Source organism: Mesocricetus auratus, unplaced genomic scaffold (assembly GCF_017639785.1).
Source record: "Mesocricetus auratus isolate SY011 unplaced genomic scaffold, BCM_Maur_2.0 Super-Scaffold_4256, whole genome shotgun sequence".
NCBI classification, from domain to species: domain Eukaryota; kingdom Metazoa; phylum Chordata; class Mammalia; order Rodentia; family Cricetidae; genus Mesocricetus; species Mesocricetus auratus.
In genome coordinates, this window is record NW_024429182.1 from 61,132,995 (window position 1) to 61,150,845 (window position 17,851).

The 17,851-nt window shown below is 43.7% G+C and overlaps 1 protein-coding gene across 1 annotated transcript in view; it reads left to right on the plus strand.

Moving 5' to 3' along the window:
- Positions 1–2,150: 2,150 nt before the first annotated feature.
- Tcerg1l (transcription elongation regulator 1 like) overlaps positions 2,151–17,851 on the plus strand; it is a 184,584-nt gene continuing 168,883 nt past the window's right edge. The window contains exons 1-3 of the mRNA XM_005064264.4: positions 2,151–2,512; positions 4,512–4,658; positions 5,386–5,566. Of these exons, the coding sequence (XP_005064321.1) occupies positions 2,183–2,512; positions 4,512–4,658; positions 5,386–5,566 (658 nt within the window). The 5' untranslated portion in view covers positions 2,151–2,182. The remainder of the gene's footprint in view (positions 2,513–4,511; positions 4,659–5,385; positions 5,567–17,851) is intronic.

Here is a 17,851-nt window from a genome sequence, read left to right on the forward strand (position 1 = left end):
CTCATAGCAATTAACTAGTGGGAGCTGTCTTTTTTATTTTACACCGAATCCAGCACAGAGCATGGTGCAGAAACATGCCTCAAAGCTCGGAGATGCTTCTGTGTAGATGAGCGTGTGACAGGTGACGGTGAAAGTGTGTGGTCATTTGGAAGTTCCTTGAGGCTGCTTTCTCTTTAGAATCAGGGCGTGCCCACGGTGCCTCGGCCTTTTTAGCACACACAGCCCAGAGAGGGACTCAACTTTAGTCAAGTTGACTAGCATAAGCATTGTGTGAGAAGGGATGTGGGCTTCCCCCAGACTGTGAAGTAGATGCAGATTTGGGTTGACTCCCTTTCTTCATTCTAGGAGCTAGAGGTGTCACAGGTATAAAACTTTGCTTCGCTGTGGATACAGACAACCCAGATAGGGACACTAGAGGTCTTCTGTTTCCCAGGTCACACCAGCAAGGGGTGAGCAAATGCTGTTCTGCTTCTCTAAGTATACTTGTGGGGGGGCAGTGGTCGTTAGTCTGCCCAGCAACTGAACCAACACCTCAGTTTGACTGTGAGCCGGGAGACCAAAATGGTCACATGGCATCACTTGTGTACATAAGGGCTCCAGTGGATGATACCAGTGCTGTAATCTGCAAAGCTTTGGGGCTGTACGTGGGAAATAATCTTGTCAGTACTTTGGCATCAAAGAAAGAGAGAAACTCGCTAATTGTAAGTGGTTTGGGTGAAGAAAAGTAGTGGTGTGCCAGCTATGCAAATCAGCATATGCTGAGATCTAAAGAAATCATGCCAGACCAGGAAGAAGTTAGGCAAACCAAGAGAATGAGGAAGCAACCCCAGAAACTGATTGAAAGCACTTGGGTGCTTCTGTTTCTTCCAGGAGGGGCTGCTAAAGAGGTGGGGAATGACCCGTATGTGCTTGATTTAGGTGTGTCTCTGGATGTAGCTGGGTGTGCCGCACTCCACCCAGGTCAGGCAAGCTTCGCAAGCAAGCTCTTATCCTCATGAGTCCTTCTTTTTGGTACCTGAAGCTTGGTCAAGTGCTTCTAAGCAGGGCTGGAACTAGCGATTGGATGTCTAGGGTTTAGGATTCATTAGCACGTGGAAATTTGTGCCCTACTGTCGGCACTAACTGCCCAGGACTGGACTGGGTCTGGAAGCCACTATCAACTAAAGTCAGAGAATCTCAAGGAGGAGACCTGGCACGCCACCAGTCCACCCAGTCCTCTGTGCAAGCTAGGTCAGCAAGGAGCTGGGACCAGCGCCGCCTGGCGGATACTGCGTATGACCAGAACAGAACCAGGCTCCTTCTGCAGACACGGGCTGAGAGGGAGCTGGGAATGGAGCAAGATGTTCCCTGACTTCTGCTTGCATTGGCAGAGAAGCTTGTGGCGAGGCATGAAGGAACTCAGTCCTTGTGTTGGGAGGGAGCAAAGATTTACCCAGGCCGAGCCCTCTAGACGAGGGACCGTCTTGTGCAATGGCCCTACGACTACTTGTTTGTGTATTGCACCAGAGCTAAGGGAGAGATTGGGGGTCTCAGGGTGAAAGCAGAGGCAGAGGAGGGCGCTGAAGGCAGCAGATATCAGCGTTTCAGGGCATAGGGACCTAGGAAAATATTTTCCGTATTTATCTAAGAGAGAAATCGACCCGTGTCTAGAAGGGTCCCTGGCCCACCTGGCGTCAGCGTCTTCAGTCTAGTAGTCCCTCTGGGCCCTGCGCCTTAGACTCACTTTAAACCAGGTAGATAGCGCAGCGTCCCTAGTTCCACGGGTGGAGAGACCTGCCTGGCTCTGGCCCCTCCAACTCGGCTTCAGCTCGCCTTTAGGATCGCAGCGCGGAGCCTGGAGCCCTTGGTCCCGCTGTGCGCACCGTCAGCCAGAACCAAAGGCTACCAGCAGCGACTACGGAGTAGGCTGGGGACTGCAGTAGAGGAATCAGCCAGCTGGGTTGGGCGCGCCCCTCGGTGCCGCGCGGTGTCCCCGCCTCGGGGGTCCGGTGCTGGGGGCGGGGACTGGGGGCCCTTCGGGCCCGGGGGCGGCGCAGGCAGGAGGAGGGACTCCCGTGCGGGGCAGGGGCGGAGCGAGCGGCCGCGCCGCACAACCAAGTGAGTTCGCTCCGAAGCCCGCGCCGCCGCCGGCCCGCACCTTGGGCGCCCGCCGCCCCCGCCGCCGCCCGCGCGGGGGTGTAGGATGCTGGCGGGCGCCAGGCTCCAGCGGCGGCGGCGGCAGCTGCAGCAGCCCCAGCAGTCCCGGCGGCGGCAGCCTCTCCCGTGGCCGATGAATGCAGACCCTCCGCCACCGCCCTGGGTTTGGATGGTCCCCGGCTCCGCCGGGCTGCTCCGGCTCGGTGCCGGGGTCGCGCCCCCGCCAGTGCTGCTGGCTTCGGCGCAGCCCGCCGCCGCCCCGCTGTTAGCGCGGTTGCCGGGCTGGCCAGCCCCGGGCGAGCCCCTGCTGCCTCTACTGCCGCTGCCCTCTGCGCCAGACCTCGCCGTGCACCATTATCCCCTGCTCCACGGACAGGTAACGGCCCCGGCCCCGATCTCACTCAAGCTCGGATTCCCACCTTCCCCAGGGCGGCCCTGGCCCTCGGGTTGGCGCTCCTCCCTTCTCGGGTGGTTCTCGGTTCCCCACACCATCGGGACGCAGCCTCGCAGTCATACATTGGCAAGAAAGTTCATGCTTCGACGTCCGGCTTTGCCTTGGCAGCTTTTTTAGATATTTTTTCTCTGGCTTAGACCCCGCATCCCTGGCCGGAGCCAGACAGCCTGAACCCAACTTTCCCCGGGCTCTGAGCGCTGTCCAGACGCGGTGCTGAAGTCGCCGTCGCCAAGCACAGCGCGATAACCAACTACCGTGGCTGCCATCCCCTCGAAGTTAATACTTTTACAGTCTCCACCAGACTTGAAAGAAAGCTGCGGATCAATAGCTATTTCTGATTCTGATCTGGTCCCCCTACTCCGTCACATAGATTCAGGGCAGTGCTTAAGAGAATTCCAGCCACGGAAGGCAGCCTGGAAATCCTGCCTTGAAAGCGTTTTGTGGGGAGGATTTCCTCTCCTGCCATTTGAATTCCCTTAACGCCGGAACCCACTTTAAAAGAGTTTGGCATGCAGAACCTGGAACAGCAAAGAAAAGTGACTATACCTTTGAGTGATGGTGCGGTAGTGCAACCTCACCTGGCTTTGGCCAAATTCTTTGTTCATTATCTGTGCAATTGAGTTTGAATACAGGAATAGCATATATTTCATTCGGAGACTGACCTTACTACCATATTCAAAAAAAGCGTTCTGTTACCTTATGAGGTTTTCTAGAAGACTTCATGAAACCTCCCCTAAGCTGTTCCTTAGACTTAACGATAATGATACATGCTGTACAGGGAATACTATCTTGATGCATGTTGTATTCGACTTTCTTGGATAAGCTCTGGTAAATTTTGCCATGTTTAGGAGGGCTGTCATTTCAGAGTGTTGCCACTAGAGGTACATAATGTAAAAAACTGCCCCCCCAACCTTGCATCGCCCCCCTCCCCATAAATTAAAAAAGAAAAATCTGGAAAAACTTATCATTTGTCTTTTGACTATTTTCTGCTGTTCACTATCTAAATAAGGGTAGGCAGAATCAGAAAGCCATTTTTACATAGAGCAAAACAAGGAAACATTGTGCCTTTGAAGCATTAGCCTCGAGTGTTTTACCACCCACTCCTACCTTACCGTGGTGAAGCCTGGGGGGGAGGGCTGGTTAGTGGGTGACCCAAACTCAGTGTCTGTCCCTTCCCTGTGCTGGCTGTCTGAGATCTTCAGTAAAGCACTCCTTACATTTCCTTGGCTCTAGAATTTGTTTGAGTTAGTGAACCTTGAGAAAGTTACAATCTTAGATCCTTTAGACAGTTTCAAAATGGTAGGCGAAGTGGATGCAAACTGCCACACTGAAGGGAATGCCAGAGACACATCTCTGTGCTCTCCCTGAAGAGAGGCTGGGAATTCAACAGAAATGGCCTTAAAGCCAGCCTTTGCCCCTCCCATCAGCCCAGGCCAGAAACTCATTTCTTCTTCTAATTTATTTTGTATTGAGTTAGTTTCCTGCATGTATAGAGGGTTTCTTCTCCACACCCTCTTTGTTTCCCTCCCACCTCTCCCAATCCCCCTTCCACTTCCTTTCTAGGATTCCTGGCTGTAGTCTTTGCTCCCTGACCTACTTAGTTTAGCCAGGCTTCTGTGTAACCATCGGGCTGTAGAAGTCCCATTTCCTTGTGTCTCTCATTGTCTTATCCCCAATATCGACAGATATTGAATTGATAATTTTATGATGATCCACATATGAAACTTTCACAAGTCTCCCTATCATTTATAAATGTACAAAGTCTTTCTTGATTGATATAATTTCCTCATTAAGTTTCTACACTTAAATTCATTTATAATAGCAGTTACTCCAGCATATTTTGATATAAAACAGGCTAATGTTTCTTCTCTCCTCTCTCTCTCTCTCTCTCTCTCTCTCTCTCTTGAAATTTTGGGTCCAGTGGCTGTTCGGTGGTCCTTCTCCATCCATAGGACTGTCCCCGTCCTCTGCTGTGGAGTTGGTACCCCTTTTCCCACATGTCTGTCCTTCTGCTCTGCCACCTCCTGTTGGGAAAAGCTGGATAGATAAGAGGATTCCTAATTACAAGGTAAAAGTGCAAGCGATTTAATTGGATAAGTGGGTTTTTAATCGATACGTTGCTGAGTATCACCATGTTAACAGAAAATATAATGCATTCTCCAGTTGTAATAGATTGACCAGTTTGAGTAGAGAGAAGGCTCATTTCAGAGCCAGACTGACCTGTTAAGAGACATCAGCAGATAGGGATAATTTTGTCATAACTCAAATGCTTGGGTTCTGTTGAAAAAAGTAATAATTTCTGAATCAGATTTTTTCAACTTTAAAATCTATAACCATTGATCAAAATCCACTGTTAAATATTATATAATGCAAGTTTCACATTTTGAAAAGGAGTCTTTTTCTCATGATTCCTAGTTAGGTTTTTTTCTCCTTTTTGATGGTTTATGAACTCAAGTTTCCTGAATATCTTTTCCTTACTTTAATATGAAAGATGGAGTGACATATTAACTTTTTCTACCACACAAAGTTACGGTCTCATTGGCTGATTCTTCAGTTTGTCACCTGGCTGTTGCACTGAACTAACTGGCTAGGCGGATAGTTAAAGATCAGCCCAGTCTCAGCTAGAGGTCTTTCTCTGGTTTCTTACAGCAAGCTTTCTTTAAGTTTTAGATCCACACTTTTATGGCATGCCTAGTAGTATAACACCCACCATTTGACCAGTGACAATAGCATGCACCTGTATCTTCCACCAAGTGTTTTGGTTTTAAATGTTTTGTTTGCCTTTATTTGGACAGATCTTTTTAAATAATTCCTTTGCTCTGGACTCAACGTGGATATATCCCGAGGAATCAGGACTCTTCCACAGTCATGAAAAACCTCATTTTCTGGCAAACCAAGTAACTCCGTCTCTGTCTAGGCCAGCTCCTGCCTCCAGGCCTCTCCCTACCGTGGTATTAGCAGCTCAACCAGTACCAGGTCAGTCCCCAAATAACAGTGATAATGACTTTCGTGCCAGTCTGTGTTAGTCATAAGTCAGCTTGAAAACAAAGTGCCATTTTTATGACACAATTCTCTTAGCAAATTCTCTTATGACATATTGTACAGTGTGAATCCTTTTAAAAATTAGAGTTGGGTCACTCATCTGCTATCATTCTTCAGCAATAGGGTCAATTTTGAAGATTAGGAGATAGCAGAGGGATTAGTATAGGATAATATGGGTGAGACTCTGTCATTTATTAACAGTGTTGCTTGTCCGGGGTGCTGCATGCAAGGATGCTTGTGAGTCTGCAGGGCACACGTACATGAATAGTTTTTGTGAATTTTGAATTTTCAATGAGGGTAATGGTGGAGATGGATTATAAAACACCCTATTTGGAAGATGGACTTTGTTCTATCATTGGAATCAAGTGACCCAAGAGAACATTTTTCCTGTAAAATAACCACCCCCAAACAATCCCTGGATGAAATATTGCATAAGAGACCTGTATTGTAATGGGAGAATAAAATCATCTTATGAATTTTTAAATTGATTTTTTAAAATCACCTTAACATATGATCATATTACAAAAGCAAATGTTGCCAGTGCCAAAATTGTCTTGCAGCCCCTTCCATTATGGAATATTTTATGACTGCAGAATTACATTATCTTCCTGTAATTTCCTACCTCCCAAGCTTATCTCAATATGTGTCTCTAAAATTTAGTAATAAGGAGCTGCTCCTGTGGATACCAGCGCTGGGGCAGGGGATGCATTTACTTTATTCTCTGTTTGGCTGCATATTTATTCCAATTTGCAAGGACTCTTGTTTAGCAATAACTCAGGAAGAACAAGGCAACAAGTCCTGTAGGCTTTTATGATTCTCAGCTGAAAAGTGCCTTCATTCCTTGTCGTTGTGAATTGCTGATTGAGATATGACTGAACATCAGGTGTACACATGTTTATAGCATCACACAACATGATGTTCATGTTTCTATTTGAATTAATAGTCATGAAACACAATTTGATAACACACATATTATATGAGGGCGCCATGATTTTCAATGACTCTTGGAAGAATGATACTTCTTGGTGCATGGGAGAAGTTGCCCAGATCGCCTGCAGGTTTAGTTTATAAGCTGCCTCTTTAATGTATCCTTTGGGTAGAGTTCTTCCTTTTCATTTCTGGCAGAAGGCTACACTAACATTCTAATGGACACTAAAATTTGGCTTTTTGATAAGTTTCAGAATTCTCAGAAATCATTCATCTCTGAAAAGAATGAATCGAATGTCTGATGAACACACATGCAAAGGGTTGTTCATGTGTTATTAATTGTCTCACAAAGCACTGGGAAGGGAGAAAGAAGAGGTGAAAAGTAGAGTTTATCTCCAAACCAGGTAAAATTTAAAATTATCACTTCAATTTTACCATAGGAAGCTGGAAATTACAGCTTTATTAAAACAATTATCTGCAAATTATCAGATATGATGCTGTTAAAACAATTATATTTTATGGGTGGATAATTTTGCATATCATATTTAGTTTTCATTATAATTTATTTATACAAATATACATGATTATGATCATGTACACTTTTATATACACATACATAACATAAAACATATAAATATACTGCATGATTGACATATCATATTGATCAACTTTGCTATACATTTTTTCTATTCAGAATTTAGTAGCCTTAGAATCAGATACGTTTTATTGATTTCTTTCAAATTTATCAAAGAATCATAATTAAAATTTCCAGACACCAGGACATGTGAGTCTTAAGCTCTTATTTTAAACAGTGCCAGTGAGCTAAGACTTTCTCTTCTTAGCTGGATAGTAGTTTTCATATAATATTATTCTCTAAATGCTGTTCACTCATGCATTGACATTTGAGGGACAGTGGAAGGTTGCATACCGTGAACTCCAGCGATGCATGCCTAGCAAGCAGTTTGAATAACTGTGCTATTGGCTGTCTTGGTAGAGGTCACTATGGATGGAGTGCTGGGTGAGGAACTCTAAAGTTTGGGGTAATGTCACATCTCTCTCACACTGGCTGAGAGTTGACTGCAAGTTCAGGGGCTCAGGTCATGTGAGCTCAACTTGACTGAGCTGGGAAAGCCATCTAGAGTTTGATGCACTACACAGGGTTTCATTGTTTAGGGAAACTGGATTCATACTCAATTGCTGTTCTACACTGAGCTAGAAGCAGTCTTGGCTGTCTCAAATATGGGAATTTATGGTTGATGCTGGTCTCCTTCCCTTCACTTACCAGGCAAACCATCTACAATGAAGGCTGCAGGCACAGCACCACGAGAGCTTGACTGTGCAGTCTAGTAGGGAGATGGAAAACAGTAGCTCACAATCATGTGACCTAGTTATAAATGATGGGGCATGACCTCGAGTGCTATCTTAGGGCAGGAGGAGGGATAGAATGCTAAGTCAAGCAGTAGATACAATATGCAAGAAACTATAGACAATTGTGAGGCTTGACCATTGTGAGAGACTGTGGGGAGCCTAGAGGGGATAGTGGGTACTAGATTTAGACACTCTTCAGTCAGAGACATCCCTGAGAGGTCACACTTGGTAAATGTCATGAGATTTTCCATCGTCTTCCCACTCTGAAGGCTCCACAGCTCCTCTAGGGAAGCAGGGATTCATGATGGGAAGCTGAGGAGCATCAGGAGGCTTGGTGTCTTTCCATCAGCCAGTGGGTCTCACAGCTGTGGAAAGCAAGGGCTATGATGATAACTAAGTGGATAACAAAGAGATTGTCCCTGAAGATGGTGTTAATGGGCCAAACTGAGAAGTAATCCAAGATGTCTTCATTCCCAGCCTTCGGAAGCTGATTCAGGGTAGGAAACAGGCAGGCAAAAACAAGTCAGCGGCCAGCACCATTCTCCTGGTCAGCAGCTGCAGGATGCACACGAATCATCTCTTCCTCCACAGAGTATATGAGTCCCTGGGATGTGGCAGCATCTCAGGATACTATTCAGAAATGAAATAGATGAGACTAAGAGCATGGAGCAGTGGGAAGAGACCATTAATTCACTTGCTGTCTGGGAGAGACACACAAAATAAACAGTGCCTTGAGGGAAACTGGTGGTTTGTGTAAAAGCCGGCTGTATAGTATTGGCCATTAGCCTGAGATCAGAAAGCCCGAGTCTACTAAACTTGTGTTGGGGAACACAAATGCATACTACCCAAACTGGTTATGACATCCTAACTTCAACGATGAGACAGATGAGGAAGAAAATAAAATCCAGGTGTACACCGAAGAGCATTCTGCTCAGATTCCTTTGATCCCAGAGATTCAGAAGAAGTGCTTTACACAGGACCTCATCACCCTTTGGGGTAAAGCAAATTTTAATAACATTTAGCAGGTGTAAATAAATAAGTAACCACAGAAAATCAAGAAGGGGTGCAATAAAAGAAATGAGCTGCCTCTATGGTGAGACCATTGAGAGAAACGAGAAAGGAGCACAAAGGCCATTCTGAAACAGCGGCTAAAACCAACAAGGATAAGACCCAACTGAAGACAGTGTGCCACTGTGACGACTCTGTAAAGCAGCCCATATTCAGTGATGGGCACGGAGGATGTCAAAGGGTGAACCACAGGGTGTGATGCTCTGACCCCACCCCTGCACTCTGTAAATAAAGGAGAAGTATGTGCTCAATGTGATGAGGAAGGGCATCTCTGCTCACCGAAGCCTGGTTTATTCATTGCTTTTCTCATGTTGTGATCTGATTGCCTGAGAAGAAGCAGCTTACAGGGAGGAAGGGTGTGAATCTGGGGTCACAGTTTCAGGGGCAGGGAGGAGTACATTCTGTCATGGAGGTGAACACCTGAGCCTCTTGGGGTCATTTCACTTACAAACCACAGCGAGGACACCGTATAAAAGAGCTGAGACTTGAACAAAGCATCCCACACTGTTAGATCTGGTCTCCATGCTGGGAAAAGTTAAGGGAGTAGGAGTTAAAGAAAATGTTATGTCTCACCAGAAGGTCGTGTTGCTTCACAGGTGAGGAAGGACCCTCCTAGAGGAGCCACTTATGTCACTACTGTTATCAACACTCTGCTCACAATTAGTTTCATTTTTCTTGTCATTTTTTTCTTTGTGTTTTACTCTCAAGTTGTTTAAAGACACAATGTCTGTCTTTTGAAGTGAAGCTTAACATATTTTGTGCTTTATGTTTTTCTAAGTTTTTTGGCACTTTGATTTGTATTTTCTTGTCATTCTGTTTTGCTGTTTCCAGTCTGGTGCGTTTTGTTTACTTTTTAGTATAGGATGACTTGGAGTATGTCATATGGATCCTGTTTTCTCCTGCAATTACAAAGTGAGATTTTTAAGAAATCTGACTTGAGCTTATGTTTTTTCAATTTCAAATTATGAGATCACACTTACCTTAGAACCCTTCCGTGAAACATGAGACATTTGGAATAGTTTGGATTGCATAGTTTTATTATTTTCTTTTTAACTTCCTCTACTAAGAAATAATCTATAACAACGACTCAGACTGAGGAAGTCAGACTTCAGAATATTTGGTGGTTAAGCACAGTGGATACATAGGGTTTCCAGTTTGGTCACTGAAGTGAGTGAAAAGCTCTAAGCTATAATCTTCCTTGTAAATGAAATGCAAACGCCCTGGTTGTGTTGCCAGAAACCATCAAACTCACAACTCATTACAAAGTTCCCTAAGACTGAAGCTGGACCACTAGGTAATACAGGAAAGGTGCAAGATGCACCCCTTCTAAGGTATAGGAATATAGGATGGCCAGAAGTGGGGGCACATACACTGAAAGAGATGGTCACATACCCCAGAACTCAAAGCTCTGTGGAAAAGTCACTGTTAAGGCAATTTGATGCTTATACAGGCAAACATGACAATAGGAGCCAAGTCCAGGTCAACTCCTGAATATACTGACCCTGCCTCCCATGCTGATAGTCTGACACAAGAAGGGCTATGATGCTTCCCAGAAGGAAGCCCAATGCATGGCATTTTCTACTGTCCTGCTTATGAGGGCTAGCATTTGTTAAGAGCATTATAAGAAGTGCAAACCAAGCAAGAAATTCATCCATCAAGAGACAAGACAATCAGCAGAACCAGAGACCTGCACAGGGGAACTCTCACTGCAATGCTGATTAGCATAATAATGACCTGAAGGAGGGAAGATGTGCAGGATTTCATCAGCGAAATGGAATTAAAGTTGTGGAAATATTAAGAATGTAACTTCCAAGATGGACAGTGACTTTGATGGGCTCACGAGGAGAGAGAGAGATGATGAAGCCCAGGGAAGAGTTTAAAGATTGAACAGTAGGAACTTTTGAAATTTTATTTCAGAGAGAATGCAAGTGGAAAAATGGAGTCTGCATCCTCAGAGCTGTGAGATAGCATCAGATGGTTAGCATATGTGTGATGGGAGTCCTGGAGGAACACATGGCATGAAAAGCATTTGGCGAGATAATGATCAAAGGTGATACAAAAATAAACAGTGTTGTCAAACTGCAGACTCAAGAAGTTCAGCCAACTCAACTGGAAAAGAGTAAAGCAAGCAGAAACTGAGCACTCAACAAGTCAGAGTCAAATGTGTAAGGCAAAGATGAAAAGCGAATCTTGAAGGTAGGGAAAAGACACATTACACAGACAGGAACCAAGGTGAAAATCTCACGCTTTTTATTGTCAAAACAAAGTGATATGTTTAAAGGGCTGAGATAAAAAAATCTCTTTATCCACAACTTAAGCCAATCAAAAACTATCAGAACTTGAGAGAATTCACTGTCTGGAGATCATTGGCTCAAGAAATTACAAGGAAGCTTATCAGGAAGAAATAATGCAACATCAGAGAGGAATTTTCCTCCTTTAGACAAGAGAGGAGGTGATAGAGATGACAAAGGTTGCACTGTCCTCCCTCTCAACTGCCCTGAGAATAAATGGAGGTGGGAAGAGCAGTGAATAGTGACAGGTCATGTTTGTGCAGTCCTACAGCATTTGTAAAATGTGAAATGAGTGCTTGCACAGCCACAGGGATTTGGAGGAGAATTTGGAAGTGTGAAATCAGAACACCTTCCCACAATCTACTACATGACACATGGTAACATCTGAGAGTAGATTCCATAGGCTTAAAGATAGATAGACCTGGCATCTTCATGTATGATATATATATTTATATAAAGGTGTACATTTTATTACATACAAACACATACACACACATACACACACATTAGAGGGGGAGTGTAGAGCAGGCAGTTGGAATTGTGAAGAAAAGATAACAAAATAATTATAGACATAATAATAATAATAATAATAGATTCATAATAGATATTCAATCCAGCCAGCCAGGGATACATAGTGAGACCCTGTCTTTAAAAAAAATAAAAAAAAACAAAAACAAAAGCCAACTGTGGTGGCATACACCTTCAACCCCAGCACTGGGGAGACAGAGGCATGTGGATCTTTGTCAGTTCTTGGTCAACCTGGTCTGAAGAGCAAACTCCAGGCTAGCTACATACTGGGAACTTTTCTTGCCAGACAGACAAACAAACAACAACATCAAGACATTTCCTGGGAACTCAAAGTCCACCTAGTCATGGAAGCATGTAGGTTAACTGCAGACCTTCACCTTTCCCCCTCCAAATCCAATTCCCCAGTCTCATCCCCAGTTCTGCTGCAGACCACCTGTTCCAGCTCCCAGCTCTCTCTGCCCTCATCTCCAGTGGAACACACAGATTTCCTCCTCTAACCTTACTCCCTAGTTATCTGTTATCCCAGCCTCTTCCATCAGGCATTCTCTGGGAACCCAACAGCGAAGTCTGCCAGAGAAGCAAGTAAATGGTTGGAACTAGAAAAAAATATCTTCCTGAGTGGTGTAATCCAGACCCAGAGAGATAAATACGATCAGAGCCTTGTCAGCCATCATCAGAGACGCTTCCTCCTGCAGCAGAAGGGAAGAATACAGAGACCCACAGGCAGACAATATGCAGAGAGTGAGAGACCTTGGAAGACTCAGCCCTAGTGGAATGTCACCATCCAACCTCTCCCATTAGGGCTCAGAGGCAGAAAGAGTACAAGGGTCAGAGGGGATGGAGGATACCAAGGAAACAAGACCCTCTAAATCAACATGATCAAAGCTCATAGGAACTCACAGAGACTGAGACAGCATCACAGAGTCAGCATGGCTCTGCACCAGGAAGGGTCCTAGAGCTGGAAAGAGAAGCAGACACCTGCCTCTACACCAAACCCAGAAGCTGTCTCCAACTGATAAGCACTTGCAAATGGAAATTTAGTTTTCTCCAAGAGAGTCTCACTGGGGAAACAAACTACTCTTAAAGGCCAGTTGAGTGCCCAGCAGTAGATGCCACAGAAAACGAACTCAACCATGTCTTTGGAGGTTCCTTGTCTCATAATGTCACGTCAGAGTTTATTTTAGTTTTATTCTATCTATCTATCTATCTATCTATCTATCTATCTATCTATCTATCTATCTTCTCCTTTTTACTCTACAGGTCCTTTGCATACACATTATGGTTTCTAGATTTGTGTTTCTGTGGGATTCTTGAGTGTGTGAATGAGTGGGTCTCTGCATTTGTATCAGTTTCTTATGTCTCTTCTTGGACTCTTTTCCTTCTGTTTGTTTGTCCCATTCCAATGTGCTAGGTTTTGTTTTATCTTATCATAATATTATGATATATTATGATCCCTTAGAAGTCTGTTTTCTAATTAGAAACATAAAGGGGGTAGATCAGGATGGGAGGAGGGGTGGGGAGGAGCTGGGAAGAGTTGAGGGAGTAATCGGGATATATTATATGAGAAAAAAGCTATTTTCAATAAGAGGCAAAAAAGAAAAAAAATCCATATGAACAAATAAAAGAACCAAAAGAACCTACTGTAGCTATATTGGTGGTTTAATGTCCCCATCAAAAAACAAATACAAAACAAAAAACCTACATAACTTTTCAACACAAAATTAGGTATAAAAAGAGAAAGAAGAATCATAACATAGGGGAACAAGCATGGAAATCAAACTATAAAGGGGGAGACTAAAATGTGAAGTTTAACTCCCTGTTAACAGGCAGAAGTTTTCAGATTTTTTAGCACAAATATGTGACGTTTATTCAGATACTTGCTTTTAATATGACGACATGAACTTGATGGAAGTTAAGGCGAGGAGAAGATACCTGCTCCAGAATGAGTCTAGAGTACCTGGAGGTGGCTAGCTAATAGACAAGTGAGGATTTGGAGACGAAGAGGGAGTTGCATAAATGATAACACACAGAAAGTGTGTCCAAAAGGACGGAACGGTTCCAAACAAGAGCCGCGCAGGAAGATCGTGGACAGAGAGAAGGAAGGCGCAAGCCGAGTGGCGGGTGCAGCTGGGGGCTTTCAGCAGCACCTTGTGTAACAGCAACAAGGTGAGCTGCTTTCAGCTTTGGAAAGTTAACAGGAGTTTGCCCTCCACCCTGGCCAGGGGGACAGCCACAGACCACCTCATGGCAGCCAGTGTGTGTTTATGCGCATGTGCAGAGCATTCATCGCGCCCACATTCTAGGCCGCTAAATGACCCCACAGATACTGAGTTAGATTAAAGTCTATACAAGTCACCTTCTGGCCAAAATAGTATTAATTTAGAAACCAGTAATGGAACAGAAAAAAAAAAAAACCCGATCCTGGAAAATGTCTAGATACCTGAAAATAGAATAATGTACTCAAGTAACACATTGGATTAGAGAGATAGTGAGTGTCAGAAAATATTTTGATTTAAACGAAAATGAAAATCATTAGAAGAAATCTTGTGTGGGCACAACCAGAGCAGGACACAGTCAGAAATTTATAACATGGAAATGTCTGCATTAAAAAGGAAAATTTAAATCAACGCTTACCCTTAAGCAACTAGAAAAGAGACAGAGCTTTCTAACAAGCCAAAAGAATTTAAGAAAAAATGACTCAGTTTTGTTTCCTGTTGCTATGATAAAATGCCCCAACTCAGGGGAAGAAGAGCTTGCAATTGCAGATTACAGTCATTTATAGCAGACAAATCATGTTGACAGAAGCATGAGGGAACTATCACATCCATAACTAAGAGCAAAAAGCAATGAATTAATGCATGCATGCTAGGGCTCAATTAACTTTCCCTGACTAAGTCCAGGTCAGGGTCCCGAGCCTAGAGAATGGTGCTGCCCACACTGGCTGGGCCTTCATAACTCAGTTATCATAATCATGACCACTCCCCACAGGCATTGCCCATAGACAACCTGATCCAGACCCACAGGCATTGCCCATAGACAACCTGATCCAGACCCACAGGCATTGCCCATAGACAACCTGATCTAGACAGTTCCACCTTCCCTCCTAGGTGATTTTAGATTGGGTGAAGTTGACAGTGAACACAAAAGATAAGAAGAGATGTCAAAGAATCAAAACAAGAGAGAGAGAAATATAAAGAAAATTGATGACAGCAAACTGAAGTTTTCAAAATATCAGAACAGTTGGTCATCTCCTGGATGGAGCTTAAGGAAAAAGAAAGCCAGTGACAGATGAGCAATATCAAGAACAGAAACAGTTCTGGTCTAGGCTTATACGAAATGCAGTGAGAAAATGTGAGTCACTACCTTGTGTAGTGTTCTCAAGACTTTACAGAACAGAGGAACTCTTTGTACAGAACCAGGGAGTTAAGGAAGCAACTGAATGTGAACAGAACTGAGTGCATGTACGCAGCAAGTCTGTTTAGAAGCCTTCGGTGTGGGGGACCGACTTTGTCAACAGGTAAATTCTCCAGGAGCAAACAACTTCTCTGGTAAGCTCCATCCGCTGTTTCTGGCAGGAGTGGTAGACACATTTACCAAAGCTGGTTCAGACAACAGGAGAGGGGATAATGTCCCTGCAACTTCTTTCCCTGAGATCAGCCCTTCTCTGTTACAAATGTCACGTGGATATTACAGGAAGACTGCCAAGAGAGGCTTCGCCAGCACAGAACCAAAAGTGTCTAAGGAAAGTTGGCGGGTCCAGCAGTGTATACAGCATGCAACAGCTTGTGCCTAAGTTTTGCTTTCTGGGAATGCAATGCTAATTCAACTTAGGTAACCAACTGATGTTACTTATCAAAAATGAAAGGAGAAAAATAGAAAGATACTTTCAGTAGATTTAGAAAATGCTTAAGTGGCTCACGGTGGTGCATGCCTGCATACCTAGCAAGCATTGAAGTGGGCACAGAAGAATCTCAAGTTTGGGACCATAAAGTAAGGTGATATCTGAATGTAAAACAACAACAATAAAAATCATATATAACAATAACAATCAAATCCAACTCAACATATATTCAGATTAACAAAGGAAAAAAAAAAGCATGTGCAAATCAATGAGCATTAAAGAGTACCTGCTTGAATGGACAAGATACTATTTACAGAGCCACAGAGCTTCATTTAAACATTGATAATGGTGGGTTCCTCCAAGATGGAGAACTAGGCAGAGACTTGTACTCATATTACACCTGTGAAAAACAGTTCTAAAAGCTTCACATGGTGCAAGCAGACAAAAAGGAAACAGGGAGTAAGGACCTGAGGAAGAAAAATACAGACGATAGTGAAAGCCATCTATACTTGCAGACAGAGGCACTGCCAGTGTAGACCACCTCAGAAGATCAACCAGAAGCTGCTAGTCCTGGGTTTCACAGGGTTGCAGAGCACAAGGTCAATGTACAAATTCGACCAAGTCCCTGTGTTACCATGAACAGCTGGAAATGAAAATAAAAACACATCTCAGATAGATAATATAAATCTTGAAAGTTATTGACAAGCAGTAAAAACATGTGCAGCAGCCTTGAAGACCGCAGGAAAAAAATGAAAGAAATAATTCAAAATTATAGAAATCAAGCTTTTGTGAGATAGCCAAACCTGAAATGCACATGGAGTAAGTTGTAAACATGTGGGCAGCACTTGGAGATAGATCCAGAGGTGAAGCGGTACACAGGCGCAGCATGGGTGGCACAGGGAGTTAGAGGAAGAAAAACCTATTATGGAAAAGCCAAAGACAAAAATAAAGGCAGACTCATAGCTTAAACAATCACAAATAAATAAGGTTGATAAATGTTTCCATCACCTTTGTGGACACAAAACAAGTTACAAGATAAAGAGAATCATTTACTCTCTATCATTCGATGAACTCTTCACTGGGACTTAGGAGCTATTCAGATTGAACTAGTGGGGTAGCTACTTACATCCCTGTAGGCTTCTAGATTTTCCAACTGGGCATGTGCTAGGTGACCTCAGATTGGTTCTTTCCCTTGGTTGTGAGTCTCTTCTACACCTGAGATTGGTGTCACCTCCTGTGATGTGTGTTTTGAAACACAGGAAGTGATGAAACTATAGTGTCTATTATGAAAGTGGCTGTTAATAGCAGCATTTTTGCAAAATGAAAAAAATTACAACCTTTAATGAAGTAGATGAATCTCAATTATCTAGAAGCTGTAAAAAGCTGAAACACTGAAGGTATCAGGTTCAGCATGCTAACATCTGCTGGGATCAAGAGGAGTATGGTTTACAATTACAAAAGCTGTGTACCAGCAAGCCAGGCATTGACCATGGCATCAAGTCTATTGGTTCAATAAGGAAAAACATATTCATGTCAATAAGCTACATGAAGATGCATTGTGGGATATGTGCAAAGGCAGCAGCCATCTGTAACAGTTTGAAATCTGAAACATGGTGTGGAGCCGGATACAGGACACTGAGCTAAAAGCTTCCACCTTCAGCAAAGGGCAAGGCTCCCTGACCATGAGAGTTATTAGCATGCCACTTTAACTGTCTCCTGGAAGCTCTAGCCGAGAAATGAAACAACATGGGAGACTACCTGGGGAACTCAGAAATCTCAAGGTCAGCTTTAAAACTCTCCAAATTAATTTAAAAGACAGTTCAGAAAAATTGATTGATGAGAGATATATTTCCTTTATATCAACTGCTTTGTAGACACGGCCACGGCAGACATGGGACCACATCTGTTTGTAATGGTCTTAGAGAGTTAGCAGCGAGTACACCTTGACAGAGTTGCAGGAGGTTTAACATATGCTCCTCAAAGGGATTTTCATACTGTGCATTCTTTGAGCAAATGACCCTGATGCCACCCCTCCAGCCTATTATCTTACAGGAATAAAGAATTCGTTTTAAACGGCATCTGCGGTAGTCAGGGTCTGGAGGATGGTGACTACCTGTGCAAAGATCTCACTTTTTATTTTGACTTATTGTTTTTTCAGTATAAGAAGAATTTGCTTTTTCCATACAAAAAGTTGGA